This window comes from Pangasianodon hypophthalmus, chromosome 7 (genome assembly GCF_027358585.1).
Source record: "Pangasianodon hypophthalmus isolate fPanHyp1 chromosome 7, fPanHyp1.pri, whole genome shotgun sequence".
Classification (NCBI taxonomy): Eukaryota; Metazoa; Chordata; class Actinopteri; order Siluriformes; family Pangasiidae; genus Pangasianodon; species Pangasianodon hypophthalmus.
Window position 1 is genome coordinate 3133451 of NC_069716.1, and position 13854 is coordinate 3147304.

The window sequence follows — 13854 nt, forward strand, 5'->3', positions numbered from 1 at the left end:
ATCAGATTTGAGAATTCAACAGCATTGTGGTATAAAGTCAACTATAAAATGCGTACTGTATCTACTGAGGCTACGAGTACCAGAGTAGAGTAATCAAGATTATCGCCTTATTTTCCTCACAGTAAAAATAACAAGCTTTTATAAAGTGAATAGCTAAAATGCCAAGACTTTTGGTGTTCAAAAACATTTGACATCTTTTATATTCTATTTTGCACTGTTCAGATGGTACTTCTTATATCTTATGTACCTGTGTATACTCACTATACATATATCTGTACAGCACTGTAGCTACTCTATATGGCCAAAAGTTTGTGCACACCTGACCATCACACCCATAGGTACTTGTTGATCTTGTTAACAGATTTATTCTCCTTTGCTGTTATAATAAGCTCCACTCTTCTGGGAAGGCTTTCCACTAGATTTTGGGGTGTGACTGTGAGGATTTGTGTTCATTCAGCTACAAGAGCATTAGTGAGGTCAGGTACTGATATTTGGTGAGGAGGTCTGGGGTGCAGTCGGTGTTCCAGTTCATCCCAAAGGTGTTCAGTGGGGTTGAGGTCAGGGCTCTGTGCAGGACACTCGAGTTCTTCCACTCCAACCTTCACACACCATGTCTTCATGGAGCTCGCTTTGTGCACAGGGGCATCGTCATGCTGGAACAGGTTTCAGCCTCTTAGTTCCAGTGAAGGGAAATTGTAAAGCTACAGGTATAGCTGTCACAATGAGTTACCAAGGTAGTGTGAAATGCCTCCATTTTAGAATGATGCCTTTTTCCCTTTAAAGTTTGGAATATTTCTTTCACTCTGTCTTCAGGAATCTATGAAGTACTTAATAAGGTCTATTTATTTTTAATTCCCTTATAACAATTCATAAATACTGCATACAAAAAAAAAAACAATTAGGCAATCTAGGCTGGTGCTTAAGGTCCAAATGCCACAAGGGGACACATACCACACTTACACACTAACACTTATAACAACAACAACAACAACAACAGCAGTAACAATAACATTAACAGTAACAACAATAACAAAGTCATCTTCAGTAACTGTTCCACCTGTATTCTTTTTCTTCCTCCTCCTATCATTATTATTATTATTATTATTATTATTATTATTATTATTATTATTATTATTATTATTATTATTATTATTATTACTTGTGTAAACATAGCTAGGCAGAATTTTAGGTTAGCCCTAAAGTAAAAAGATTCAGACTCTGGACAAAACCCATGAAAATGTGAGTAGCCTTTAAAAAAAAAAAAAGAAAAGAAAAACATTGCATGTAAATAATTGTTAGAAACTGTATATTCAGTGTAATATAAAAACCTTCTTTCTTTCTTTTTCTTTCTTTCTTTCTTTCTTTCCTTCTTTCTGGGGGGAGGTTGAAGGACTCTCTCTACCTATCTGTGGTACATCTAACATTTATGTTTAAACTTAAACATTTATTATTATTATTATTATTATTATTATTATTATTATCATCTGGTTATCTGGACATTTAGCCCAACACTGGAAGTAGATTATTTGTTTTATTTATTACTAACATTGTCACCCACTGAATTTTAAGTAATAAGTTGTACGCTCGTGCACGGCAGACAGATGGCGCTCTCAGCTCCACATGCGCGCTCCCGCGGCGCTGACGCGGCTGAGACGCGGACCGCTTTCTGATTGGCTCTCGAAGTGCCGCCGCCTTCTAATTGGCTGGAAGAGTTCCGCTGCTGGACTTCAGTCCGCGGTGGGAGTTGAGCGCGCAGGGAAGCGGGACATGCCGAGAGGAGACGCGGCTGCTGCAGGCTCTGTGTCCCGCCGCCGCCTCTAGCTTCATCCCGCTGTATCCGGAGTGGAACCAGGCGCCAGGTGGGTCTGACATTTCACTTCTGCACGAAGCTGTTTAAAGGATTAGCTTGTTTTATGCGCATGTCTGAAACTGTGGCTTCCACCTTCTTCTTTCTGCCTCCCTGACAGAATTAAAATGATCTCTGAAGCTGAAAACTTCCTCACACTTGCTGGGATCTTGATCACTGCAGTGTCCTGTGAAGCCATTGGTGAGTTATAACCTGCTGGAATCTGATCAATGCCAGGTTTTTATTATTATTAGCTGGTGATGTATGGCACTGATCAGTAATGATGCATGATGTGGGTTCAGGTTTAGGCTGATTCTGGGTGGGGGATTATTTTAAAGTGAGCAAAAATAATGGCACAAAATATATAATGATACAGAAGACAGACTAAAGAAGAGAATATATCATGATATTTAGATGTTCTAACTACGACAGAATTCCACTGTTTAAAAAATACACAATTTCAACAGTAATAAGAATAAAAAAGTTATAATATATGATGAGAAAAAAAATCACAATATTTCAAAAATAAAGTAGTAGTAATTCAAGAAGAAGTCATAATATGATATTATGAGAAGAAAGTCACAATATTTTGAGAATAAAGTCAGAATATGATATTACAAGAAATAAGATGTAATATTTAGATAATAAAGGTGAAATATTTTGTGAATAAAGTCATATTTTGAGAAAAAAGTGATATGGTATTATGAGGAAAAAAGCCAGAGAATAAAGTCATAATATTTAGAGAAAAATGTCATATTTCGAGCAAATGTCATAATATTATGAGGAAAAAAGTCGAAATATTTTGAAAATAAAATCATAATATTTGAAGAAAAAAGAGTCTTTTTTCTCAAAATATTGCAGCTTTATTCACAAAATCTCATGGCCTTAAAATGCTGCTGAAGCTAACAGTGCCTTATTTAAAAGAAAAAAAAAAAAAACCTGGGCATGTTTATGAGCTCAATATGCCACGTTTGGTGCGTCCAATCAGCTACTTGTAACCGGTGTGTGTGAATGTGTGTGTAAAATATAATTAGCAAGATGTTTTAAAATAGTCCCTCTCTACATCATCATCATCATCATTATCATCATCGTTCGCAAATTAAAGGCAGGCTGATCTGGGATTCTGAACAAAGTTAGTCTCATATCAATCAGAAATAGATTCATGTTGTATGGTATCATCATATCATAGCAGATATCATCAAATATTGAATCATTGCCTTATGAATGGATATTGTAATGTATCGTATCATGTGGAGGCCTGAGGTTCACACTCCTGCCATATCATGATCCATGTTAATGTTTGTATTTGGGATATTTCCTCCACTGTGTTTAGGGTTTCCCACGTATGTCTGCAAGGTCCTCTCTGTCTTTTTCAAATCTTTTTTTTGTGTTTTTTTTAAGTATCAAATGTGGACCTGAAACAGCTCACTACCTTATTCCTTTGTGCAATATGCACCTTATAATACAGTCAATGTTAAGTACCAATCATATCTCAGAGAAGTGATCTCAGTTCAACCTGATCACCTGCTGGGTTAAATGAACTCCCGTGGTGTCAAATTAGCACCTAAAATGTTCAGAAGCGCTCAGCTAGACTCCATTACAGCGATTAATTTAACACTGTGTAAGTTATTTAATCACTCTATGCCATGCTGAGCACAAAGGTCTGTGTTCTGATGAAATATTTCCTTTAATTACGTTGTTTTTAATCATTTCAACAGTTTTTTGGTGTTAAACCTGGGTTCAATTATGTTTAGCATGGATTCTGTAAGTGTGTGTTAAAGAGGACTTACTGTGTGTTCTGCACATCCCTAACTGTCGACACGTTTAGGATATAGGTTGAATATTACATCTGAGATGCTCGTGAGAGAAAATAGAAGATGCTAGAGATAGCTGTAAAGGCAAAAGATGGGCTAACACACATGAGTTCCCATGTGGACACCTCAAGTGGACATGAATTTTCATTATGGACGATCATTATGAATTTTCTGTGACTGCAAGCCTTGGCATTTTCATTACCCCTTGTTATCCATGTAAATCCATATTCAGTAAATATTTCAGCATATTTTCTTCTTCATATTTTTGTCTTCTTACATCAGAGTTACTCAGTCTTGTCGAGGAAATAGCAAAAGTATTTGAATGGAGAATTTTTTTCAGTTTTTATTGCTCCTATGCTAGTGCAGGAAGATAATGAAAAAGACTAGAAGAGTATGAACACTCGTAATGTAAACATTGTTTGAATGCGACATCCAGTAACATTTCAAAATAGCAGCACACAAAATCTGCAATCTCAATTAGTAACATTAATTTGTAAAATAAATGAATAAAACAAAATTGCCGATTCTCTCACAACCCCATTTGTAGGAAAATTTGTACAAACCCAACATAGTAAATGTTTTATTGGTTAAAATAAATGTCTTTATCTTTTCCAACTTGACTTAAGGGTATGCAAACTTTTGCACTCAGCTGTAGGTATGAAAAGAAAAGTGCCTTTAAGGCCTCACTCAAGTGCTTCAGTGAGTCAGGAAGCATGCTAATATACACTGCATTTAGACACACACACACACACACACACACACACACACACACACACACATACACACAGAGTGGCCTTTTGAAGCCTTCCCACTCCTGGCCCCTGTTCCTGCAGCTGGTTGTTCCGTTGTGCGCTGGTTTGTGGCCCCTGCCAAGTTAAAAAGGACTTGAGATAAATCAGAGTGTAGGGACGATGACACCTGCTGGCAGGGAGTCTCTACGGACAAGGACAGACGTGGGACGTTATATGGACGGGATGGATGGGAACGTCTCACTTTCACGCCGTCCTCCGTCACCCCGCTGAGAGCCCGAGGGCCGATTTACGGTTTCTTTGAGAAAATAAAACAATGACTTTTACAGATAAAAGGCAAGCCGGTGTGTAAATTTACCCTTTTGAACATTCTCATAACATCAGAGCTGCTTTGATTCACAACATTCTCTAGATACAATATCACCACAAGTATCACCACGAGCATCGTTCTTAACAAGATTTAAACACAGCGAACATTTAGCGAATAAAAGTAATAAGGTCAGGCTGAGTGTCAGGGACTGGCCAGATTGAATCAAAACCTGTGGGTTTTATCCTTCTGTTTGAGTCACTGAGATCATGTTAAAAATGTTATTAGGTCATGAGCTTTAGAGTCATTTGGAAGAAGTGCACAAGTTTGCACTCCCACTCTGTGGTTTCAAATACAGTCTCTGTTTTACAGTGTGTAAGGAATAGTCAGGACATGGCGTGCTGTTATAGGAATGTAATCAACAGTGGGGTTGTGTGATGCGAAGCAGAGTTACTACTACTACTACTCCAAAATTACAAAAAAAGATTTTTTTAAAATCTATTAAAGAACAACACGTCAAAAATCTATCCATTTATAGTTACATTTAAAAAGTTCACTTAGGTTATAGCAGCTATTACCAGTCTTTCTGTCACCAGCTTCTCTTTTTTCCTTCTCTTGAAGGATAGAAGACAAAAATATACAGCTTAATATGTTACTAAGAGGCCAGAAAGTGCAAATCTGTCTGTCCTTGTTGGAAAAACTTAAAGTTACAGCATTACCTTTGACTGCTCCAAAACACTGACACTGGAGACTCCTTCCAAAAATGCTACACATAGCCTTACATAAAAATCTGTTAATGTGGAGCATGACTGTGTAAATCGTTATTAAAGAAAGGATAATGTATTAAAATGAGCACATTAATATAAACCCGTGGTTTGAATTACAGCTGACACTAGCGTCAGAGCTGCTTGTATAGAAAATTCATCGCTTCAGCAGTGCTGTGGTATAAACACATGTAAGCGTTTGCACTCGACTGTAGGTCAGAATCCAATCCAAGCACAAGGCTGAGCGGTTGAGGGTTGTTCTCCTTGCTCAGGGTCCTGCTGATGGATATCTGGCTCTCGAGCAGTTCCTGGGTTTGAACTCACAACCTTCTGATCACTAGCTGAGGTTTCCCGCCGAGCTCGCCCCGTCCCTCAGATAGTTCACTTCACCGCTGTTTGCACTGGGAGGTGTTCTGCCGGTCAGTGAGCTGATAAGAATGCGGTCAGATCTTCAGCTATGCAGAAGTAAACAGTGTATTGTCCTCTGTGTTTACTTCTCCATCTGCTGACCTGCTCACTCCCACCTGAGTCTTGAAGCGTGTGTGTGGGACACGTTGAGTCGGAGGAGGGAAAGGTACACAGTCTTTGTTGTGCTTGGATTGCTCTTTTCCTTTTTCCTGCCCGTAGTCTCGACTGGAATGCTGCGGAGCCGAGCACTTTAGCGCCGTTTGTGTGGTGAGTGCCATCAGGGGCTGTTCAGTCTGGATAAGGGTGACTGGAGGTGAATAGAGAGCGGAGAGAAAAGAGGGGGGAAAGGTCAGAGTGGTGAATTTGTAGGTTAAAATATTGCTAAGTTAATAACTGACTCCAGAAGAGTTAGATATTGAACCTAATCTCAGTAGGAATGAGCCCATAAGAAACACATTTTAAATGAACTGACCAGTCGACTCTCATTTAGTCATAAATACAACACTATTGAATTCTCGTTTCTGATTGGTCAGAAGGTGTTGATTCATTTCCTGTAACAGCAGCTTCAACAGATCTGATGGTTAAAATTTACACAGGGTCCACATGAACAGATTTAAAAACATTTGCAATCATTGATATGCTGAAGTTTTCTGTAAGGAGATGATTATTTAGCATTACTGGAAGGAGTCTCCAGTGTCAGCGCTTTGGAACAGTTAAGCTTCTGAAACAGGAAAGTCTCCAGGACAGATGACTTTTCACTTTCCGGTTTCTCAGGGACATGATAAGATGTGTTATTTTTGTCTTACAGCATTCAAAAGAGAGAGAAAAGAGAGGCAGATAAGGGAAGGAATGTTTATAGCTGCTATAGCGTAAGTGATAACAGGAACTAACTTGTTTCCACAACATTAAATGTAACTATAAACAGATAAAATGCTTGACATGTCGTTCATTAATAAAGTAAAATTATAATCCTTGGGAGATTATATTATTATATAATATTATATAAGATTATATTATTTTGCTTTTTTTGTAGAGCTTTGTGTCAGTGTGTAATCATGACAGGAACTGATGGGGTTTTTTTAGATCTGGGATTATTGTCAGGTCATTATTGTCACGCTAATTTGTTTTTAGAGATTTATATAGCATATGACTCCAGGCAAGACCTTTAAGAGCTTCAAGTGCCTGCAGTGATGATTTGAGAAGTTACGAGTAAATTAGTGTGACATAACGCTTGTACTTCAAGTCTAAAAAAAAAAAAAAAATCTCTGGGAAATGCCCAGAGTGCTCTGGATCCACACTCAGAATAAGTGTCATTAAACTTTATGCATCAAGGCTCTCTCTCTCTCTCTCTCTCTCTCTCTCTCTCTCTCTCTCTCTCTCACACACACACACACACACACACACACATGCTCCTACATGCCAGCCAACAGTAAAGAAAGTCCCTGTACAGTCCTGAGGAATGTTTTCACTTCTTGCTAACCTTGCTATTTCCTGTTTCTTCCCGGTTCCTGCTCTTTCCTTTGAGTTTTTGCGTCTGGAAAGCATGAAGCTCCTCACAGCCCTAAGCTCAGCCTCAAGGAGTGTTGGCATCTATTAAAATCTACTCACGTGTTCTAGCAATGTTTTGGCTGAGAAGCTGAAGCTGGGTTTACATACTCCATCATGCACAGAGCTTGATGTGGAGTTCTAACAAAAGCAGTGTGTTTCCAACACAGTCACGCTCCTTTCCATATGTTTAGAGAGGCACAGGCATCAAAGACACATGTCATGGTCTTTAAAAGATTCTGCAGTCAAACCAGACATGACAAAATATTAGTGACAGATTTATCAAGAAAGACAACAGCGACAGCAGGTCAAGATTTCCCGTCTAAATCAGATCCAGACTGCGGGTTTGTAAACAAGGCTGTCAGGCCTTCTGGATTGTTTTTTCTTAAAGATACTGTAAAATAAAGATTAAGCTTTTTGTCTGGGAACTTAATAATGGAGTCAGCTGATTTACAGTAGCTTTGATTAACAAATGTGAATGTTTAAAGCGAGGACTCAGCGGGAGTTCAGCGGGCGTGCTGTCCTCCGTTGGCCTTCTCCGCAGGTGTCCGCCTCCTCCGCTTCATCAGGCAGATAACGGCTCTCTGCAGGCGCTGTCGCTTATCACACGAGTGATAATGGAGCAGCTCGGCTGGAGCCATGCAGCCTCTGTGATCTAAAGGAATAACAGTCCAGCTTTCAGGAAATTTAATTATGTGTGTTTGCCTGAGTTAAAGGAATTACTGTAGTGTGATAACCGTTTTTCCCTAATGGGCCTTCACGCTATATTAGTGTGTGTTTATTGGAGAGATGCTACAGCTCAGGCCTGACTAAGTGACAGATGTGTGTGCTGTTGTAGGAAAATAATCAACAATGGGGCCGTGTTATGAAGCTGAGTTACTGTTTCCACCATGAAGTTATTTTCCTATAACATCAAATAATTTACACCACAATAATGATTGCATTTTTTTTTATTTATTAAAGAATAACGTCATACTTTTTATCCATTTATAGATACATTAGATGTTGTGGAACATCCGCAGAACAATATAATACTTGTTATCAATTATGTTATAGCAGCTATAAAGAATTGTTCACTCACCAGCCCCTCCTTTTTACTTTTGAAGTTAATAAGACAAAAATGCAGCTTGTCGTGTTACTGTGTGAGCACAAAGGGTCAGAAAACTTAAAGTTACAGCTTGTTACAAAGCGCTGACACTGGAGACTCCTTCCAAAATTGTTAAATAAACATCTTCTCGCAAAATACATAGAGTGTCCACCATAAAATCCCTGTGTATGTATTGGATTGAACATGTTAAAATGAACCTGAATTCAACATCACTGTTGTATGAAAGAGTATAACTTTTTCTCTGTGAAAAGTGTGAAAAGGCTGAAAAGGCTGATTTTTAAACAACGTTTTGGTCTCCATCAGAAAGTCACGTTTTTCCAATGATCATTGCGGTGTTATACACCAAACCATAGCAGTGTGTGAACATTACCCTCTGTTGTCCGTTTAAAATGCTCACCACAGTTTAACATTAAACAGAACATATTCCGAGGTAAGCATCTGTCAGCCAATCAGAGATGTTTTGCGGCTGATGCTTCCATGTTTTGTGGGAGGGGAAAAAAAGAAACATCAGTCTCCATCCACAAACATGTATACAAGAAACCCGCTTTAACATTCAACTAAATCTCTATCCACCCCATCTGGGGAATATTTCCCTGCACTGAAATGCCTTTTACTTGAGACTTACTTACATCCCTGATGTGTGTCAATTGGCTGAGGGTATAACTATACGGCCAAAAGTATGTGTACACCTGACCATCACACCTACATGTGCCCATTCCAAAACCATGAAGGGAAGGGGAATTGTAATCCTACAGAATACAAATATATTCTATACAATTGTGGGCTTCCAACTTTGTGGCAACAGTGTGGGGAAGAACCACACATGGGTGTGATGGTCAGATGTCCACAAACTTTTGGCCATATAGTGTACCTGCTGTAGCTGTTTGGAGTGAAGTGGGCATTAGTGAAAAGTTGTCTTGCTAACTGATTGGCTAGAGCAGACCCAGTGTAAAAACATATATATATTCCTGGATTGAACTGTATGAGTTGACATTAGAAATCTTTTAGAAATCCACAAATAAATGTGGGCCGTTCCACAAATATCACAACGCACGTGGCGCTATACACGATACAGCTAATGAGGTTCTACTGTCCAAAAATATTTATTTGTGAAGTACAAAAATATCTGTGCATCTTGTTTTATATCTTTGTAGATCGTACTTTGTATTTGTGAATTGCTTATGGTTTATTTGTGGATGCTGTTTTATTTTTGTCGAACTTACGAAAAAATAGGTCCGGAGCCTGTCCATTGCCGGTCCATCGCCTCATGCTCAAACACTTTCACACCTAGAGGCTATTAAAAATGTAAAAATAGTTTTTATTTAAAATAGTCAGTGCACCTACAGGGATGTTGTTGGGAGGTAGGAGGAAACCGGGGAACCCGGAGGAACTGCTAATATAATAATTAATATTGTTGTTATTGTTATTTGGTGTGCTGTAGGTTTAAGTATGTTGTACTGTTCTTAATGCTGTGTAGTGAAGGTTATCAAGCAGGGCCTGAAGGCAAAAAAACAGAAGTCTTTCCTGTCTGTGGTTCTTTATGTAGCATGTGTATATGTGAAAAGGTGTTTATTTAGCCCTAGAGTCCCTCAGGTGCTTCTTACTGTTCATTATATTCCTGTATTGTAAGATCCATGTGATGCTTCTATTTCATTAGGAACATCATTTCACGCTCGTAAAACTTGTCAAATGTCGGCCTCTGATGTGCGTCGGTGTGTGTCAGCGTGTGCATGTGCGTGCCGCGTGCTTTTTGGCTCTGTGCTCGAACTAATTAAAATGTTGCTTGAGGCAGGATCACTATTAACTTTCAGACTTTCAGAAAGGCCTGGCATGTGTCTAAAGGAACTCTGAAAAAAGCTTACCTCTTTACATTCTTAGCACAATCCTTTTTAGAAAAAAAAAAAACAAAAACACAAACAACCAAAAAAAAAAAATCATTTGTTTGGCAGATCTTTCGGACTGTGCGTGTGTGTGTTCTTTGGCCTTGTAAATGCTGAGCTAGTTAACCAGCACTCTTAAATGGGGAAATAGTACAGTTATTAAATTTGAACATGATGTTCATGACTTGTATTCAGACACCACACACACACACACACACACACACACACAGAGACAGAGAGAAATACACACACGCATGGGGCACGTTAAGATCAACTTCACGTTCAATCTGGCGAGCATAGCTCACTTTTGCTCCTCAGATTTTGAAAAGCAGATGAGAAGCAGCTCTCTTTTCGTGTTTTGATGAGCCCGGGCTCGCCTTTGTAGTACCGATCTGCCCGAAACAGCTCGCTTTATCAAAAGGCCGGGCCGCAGTATTTCAGCCTGCAGTATCTCGGGTAAACAGGGAGCTTAATGAGCTGCACTTGCTCTCGTGCGGCATCACTCCGACGCAGCTATTTGAGAAGTGTCGGTATTTATGGAGGAGGCATTAAAACATAAAGGAGAGTGCCGAGCCTTTGAACTTTTTTCTTTTTTTCCCTTTCTTTTTTATCAGCTTAGTGTTTGTGAGCATGAATAGCTCCGGGAGTTCGGCGGTATCTCATCGTGTGAGTGTGATCCACTCGTAGGCTTGTTGCTTGTGGTCGGGTGGAGTGTTTGCACAGGTGGAAGCAGGGCAATATGTTGTGAAAAAGAAAGATTGCCTCTATTCCTTCATTTTCAGCCCATTCCTGTTGGAGCGATGTTCTCCTGGATCACTCCTCTGGGTGTGGGAAGCTCTCGGGCTGCTCCTGCAGCTCTCCTTTTGTCTTCCCTTTTACAGGTGGGATTACTCAGCAATTCACAGAGAGATTACAGCTGTCCAAGCTAACCAGCCTCCGCCGCTTGCAACGTCAGCTCTGAAAGAAGCACCACAATGCTTCTGAACATCCCGATGTGTGTATTTGTTCAACTGACATGTTTTTTCAGAGCCCTGAAATTGCAGAGCTCAACAAAAACAACCTTTTTTTCGTTTTTGTATTTCTCTTAAGTGCAGTTTGGGTCCATTTTTCTTGGGTCACTGGTAATGGGCTTCTGGATCATTGCTTTAGGTCAGGCTGAGAGAGGAGTGAGAAATCTAAAAGCCTGAAAAAAAAACGAAGGCTTACAGCTTAAAAGGAGGATGGTTGAAGCATAGCATGTCTTTTTCACTTTGCGGAGTCTTGCTCTGACAGGCAAAGACATAACTGAAGAAATGGTTCAAGACACAAACGTTCAGCAGAGACACAAAAGGATGGAGCTATAAAGTGAATAAGATGATTACAGAGGGAGATAGGACACACAAAAGGAGCAAATCAGGAATAGAAAGGTTGCGTGTGATCGCTGTCGGCTCAGCTTTTTTTTTTTTTTTTGTTAGAAATAATACTCTTAATAAACAGGTGCTCATTACTCTGCTGGAGCTCCAGTTAGTCAGAATTATCTCGCGCCCCTGCCAGGCAGCGGGTGTGTTTATGAGGCCAGATTGGCGCGTTAGGACTTTTCCCTGTGGTCCAACCCCTGGTGGTCTGCAGGAGGAAGGTATATAGGGTGCTATCCTATGCTGGAGTGACTCACAGGTTTAGTATTTCACAGCAGCAGGTCTGCAATGCTGAGCAATAACAAAGCTGAGCCAGTCAGAGCCACCGTGATTCAGTCCAGCACACACACTCCCTCAGTCCAGCACACACACTCCCTCAGTCCAGCACACACACTCCCTCAGTCCAGCATACACACTCCCTCAGTCCCCTCTGCATAAGTCCCGAATGAAGGCAGCTGGCATTGAAAGGAGATCTTGAGAGCTTCAGGTTTCATTGCTCCAGTTGTCAAGCTGAGATCCATCACAATTGTAGCTTCAGTCTGGTGTCTCAGTTTGCTCCGAGACAGCTACACTGTTAGAAAAAAAGGTTCCTCAAGGATTCTTTGAGTAGTTAACAGTTCTTAGCTCCATAAAACTTTCACTTGAAAGCTGTTCTAAGAGGAAAACACTCTGAAGTAGGCTCTGATGTGAGTAATATACATATTCTCTATTCTATATATTCCTCTCCCAGAAGGACATAGAGCAAACAAAGTACCTTTTAGGGTTTTTTATTTTTATTTTTTCTAATAGTTCTAGCTTTCTAATGGAGTTCTGATCTCTTTAAACATTTTAAAACTTTAATGGTTCTTTGGTTGTGCCTCTGGGGGAACCCTTAAATGTTTTATGTAGAACCCTACAATAAAGTGTGGTTCTTTTTTTTTTTTTTGGTGGAAGCTAAGAACCTATAACTGAAATAAAGCCTTAAAGATTCCTCAAAGGATCCTTTTTTCTAAGAGGGTATGTATTAGTTGATTAGGTTTGTAGTACAAAATCCAAATTATTGTTAATCATTTTACCTTGGCACCTCTCTTGGTACCTGGCTCACTCTCGGAAAAGAGAGTTTCTGAAAGGATCATTGGATAATTAAGGAAAAAGGGGTTCTACTTGAAAACTGTTACAAGAGGAAAAGTCTGTTGTAAGATTATACATAGATCTTTTAGGAGTTCCTCAAGAAGTACAAAGTGAATAACATATAGGGTTATTTCTTTTTAAAATTGTAGATTCTTATAGCTTTATAAAGGGGTTCCATACTTTTAAATATATATATCTCCTCAATAATTGTCCCTCAGGGGGACCCTTACTGGTTCTATGTAAAACCCTACCAACTCTGAAAGAGTGGAGGCTAAGAACCCTTCATTATCCAGTGATCCCTTAAAGAAGCCTTGAAGAACCCTTTTTTTCTGAGTGTGTGTATTGAATGGGTAAGTTAATGTGGCTATCGTCAGTTGTTCCAAGCCTACTTAGTACTTGGTACAATCTTAGAAAAATATTTTATGAATTTTTTTAAGGATTTTTTAGTCTTCTGAAAGGTAGGAAACACACTATTGTAGGGTTCTACACCAAAACATTGAACAAGTTTAGAAAAAAAAAAGCCTGTACCTCCTCTGTCTCAGTCAGGGAACCCTTAAAGGTTCTATGTAGAAACCTAGAACAGAGGGTTCCCCTTTCAGAGAGGCTTTAGAGTAGAACCCCATTAGGAAGCTAAGAGACCTTAATTGTCCATTCTTCTTATTATTCTTAACACATAGAACCCCAGGCATTTACCATTTAGCTAAACTGTCTTGGTATGTTCAGGTTCTAGGCATAAAGAAAATAATAACCAATAATTTGGTGTTTTGTAGCACACACTTACCCAGTTAATAAATACACTCTTAGAAAAAATAGCATCCTCTGTTATAAAATTCAGCATAGAACCCTTAAGTCTTCCCCCAAAGGGTTAAAGGAAAGAATGCTTTAGAGTTCTGGGTAGAACTTTTTTTTTTCCCCCTACACGGTCATGT

The 13854-nt window shown here is 39.3% G+C and overlaps 1 protein-coding gene across 1 annotated transcript in view; it reads left to right on the forward strand.

Moving 5' to 3' along the window:
• Positions 1-1732: 1732 nt before the first annotated feature.
• The window catches only part of fgfrl1b (fibroblast growth factor receptor like 1b), a 41056-nt gene continuing 28934 nt past the window's right edge, over positions 1733-13854 (forward strand). Inside the window, exons 1-2 of the mRNA XM_026947398.3 lie at positions 1733-1859; positions 1968-2047. Of these exons, the coding sequence (XP_026803199.3) occupies positions 1975-2047 (73 nt within the window). The 5' untranslated portion in view covers positions 1733-1859; positions 1968-1974. The remainder of the gene's footprint in view (positions 1860-1967; positions 2048-13854) is intronic.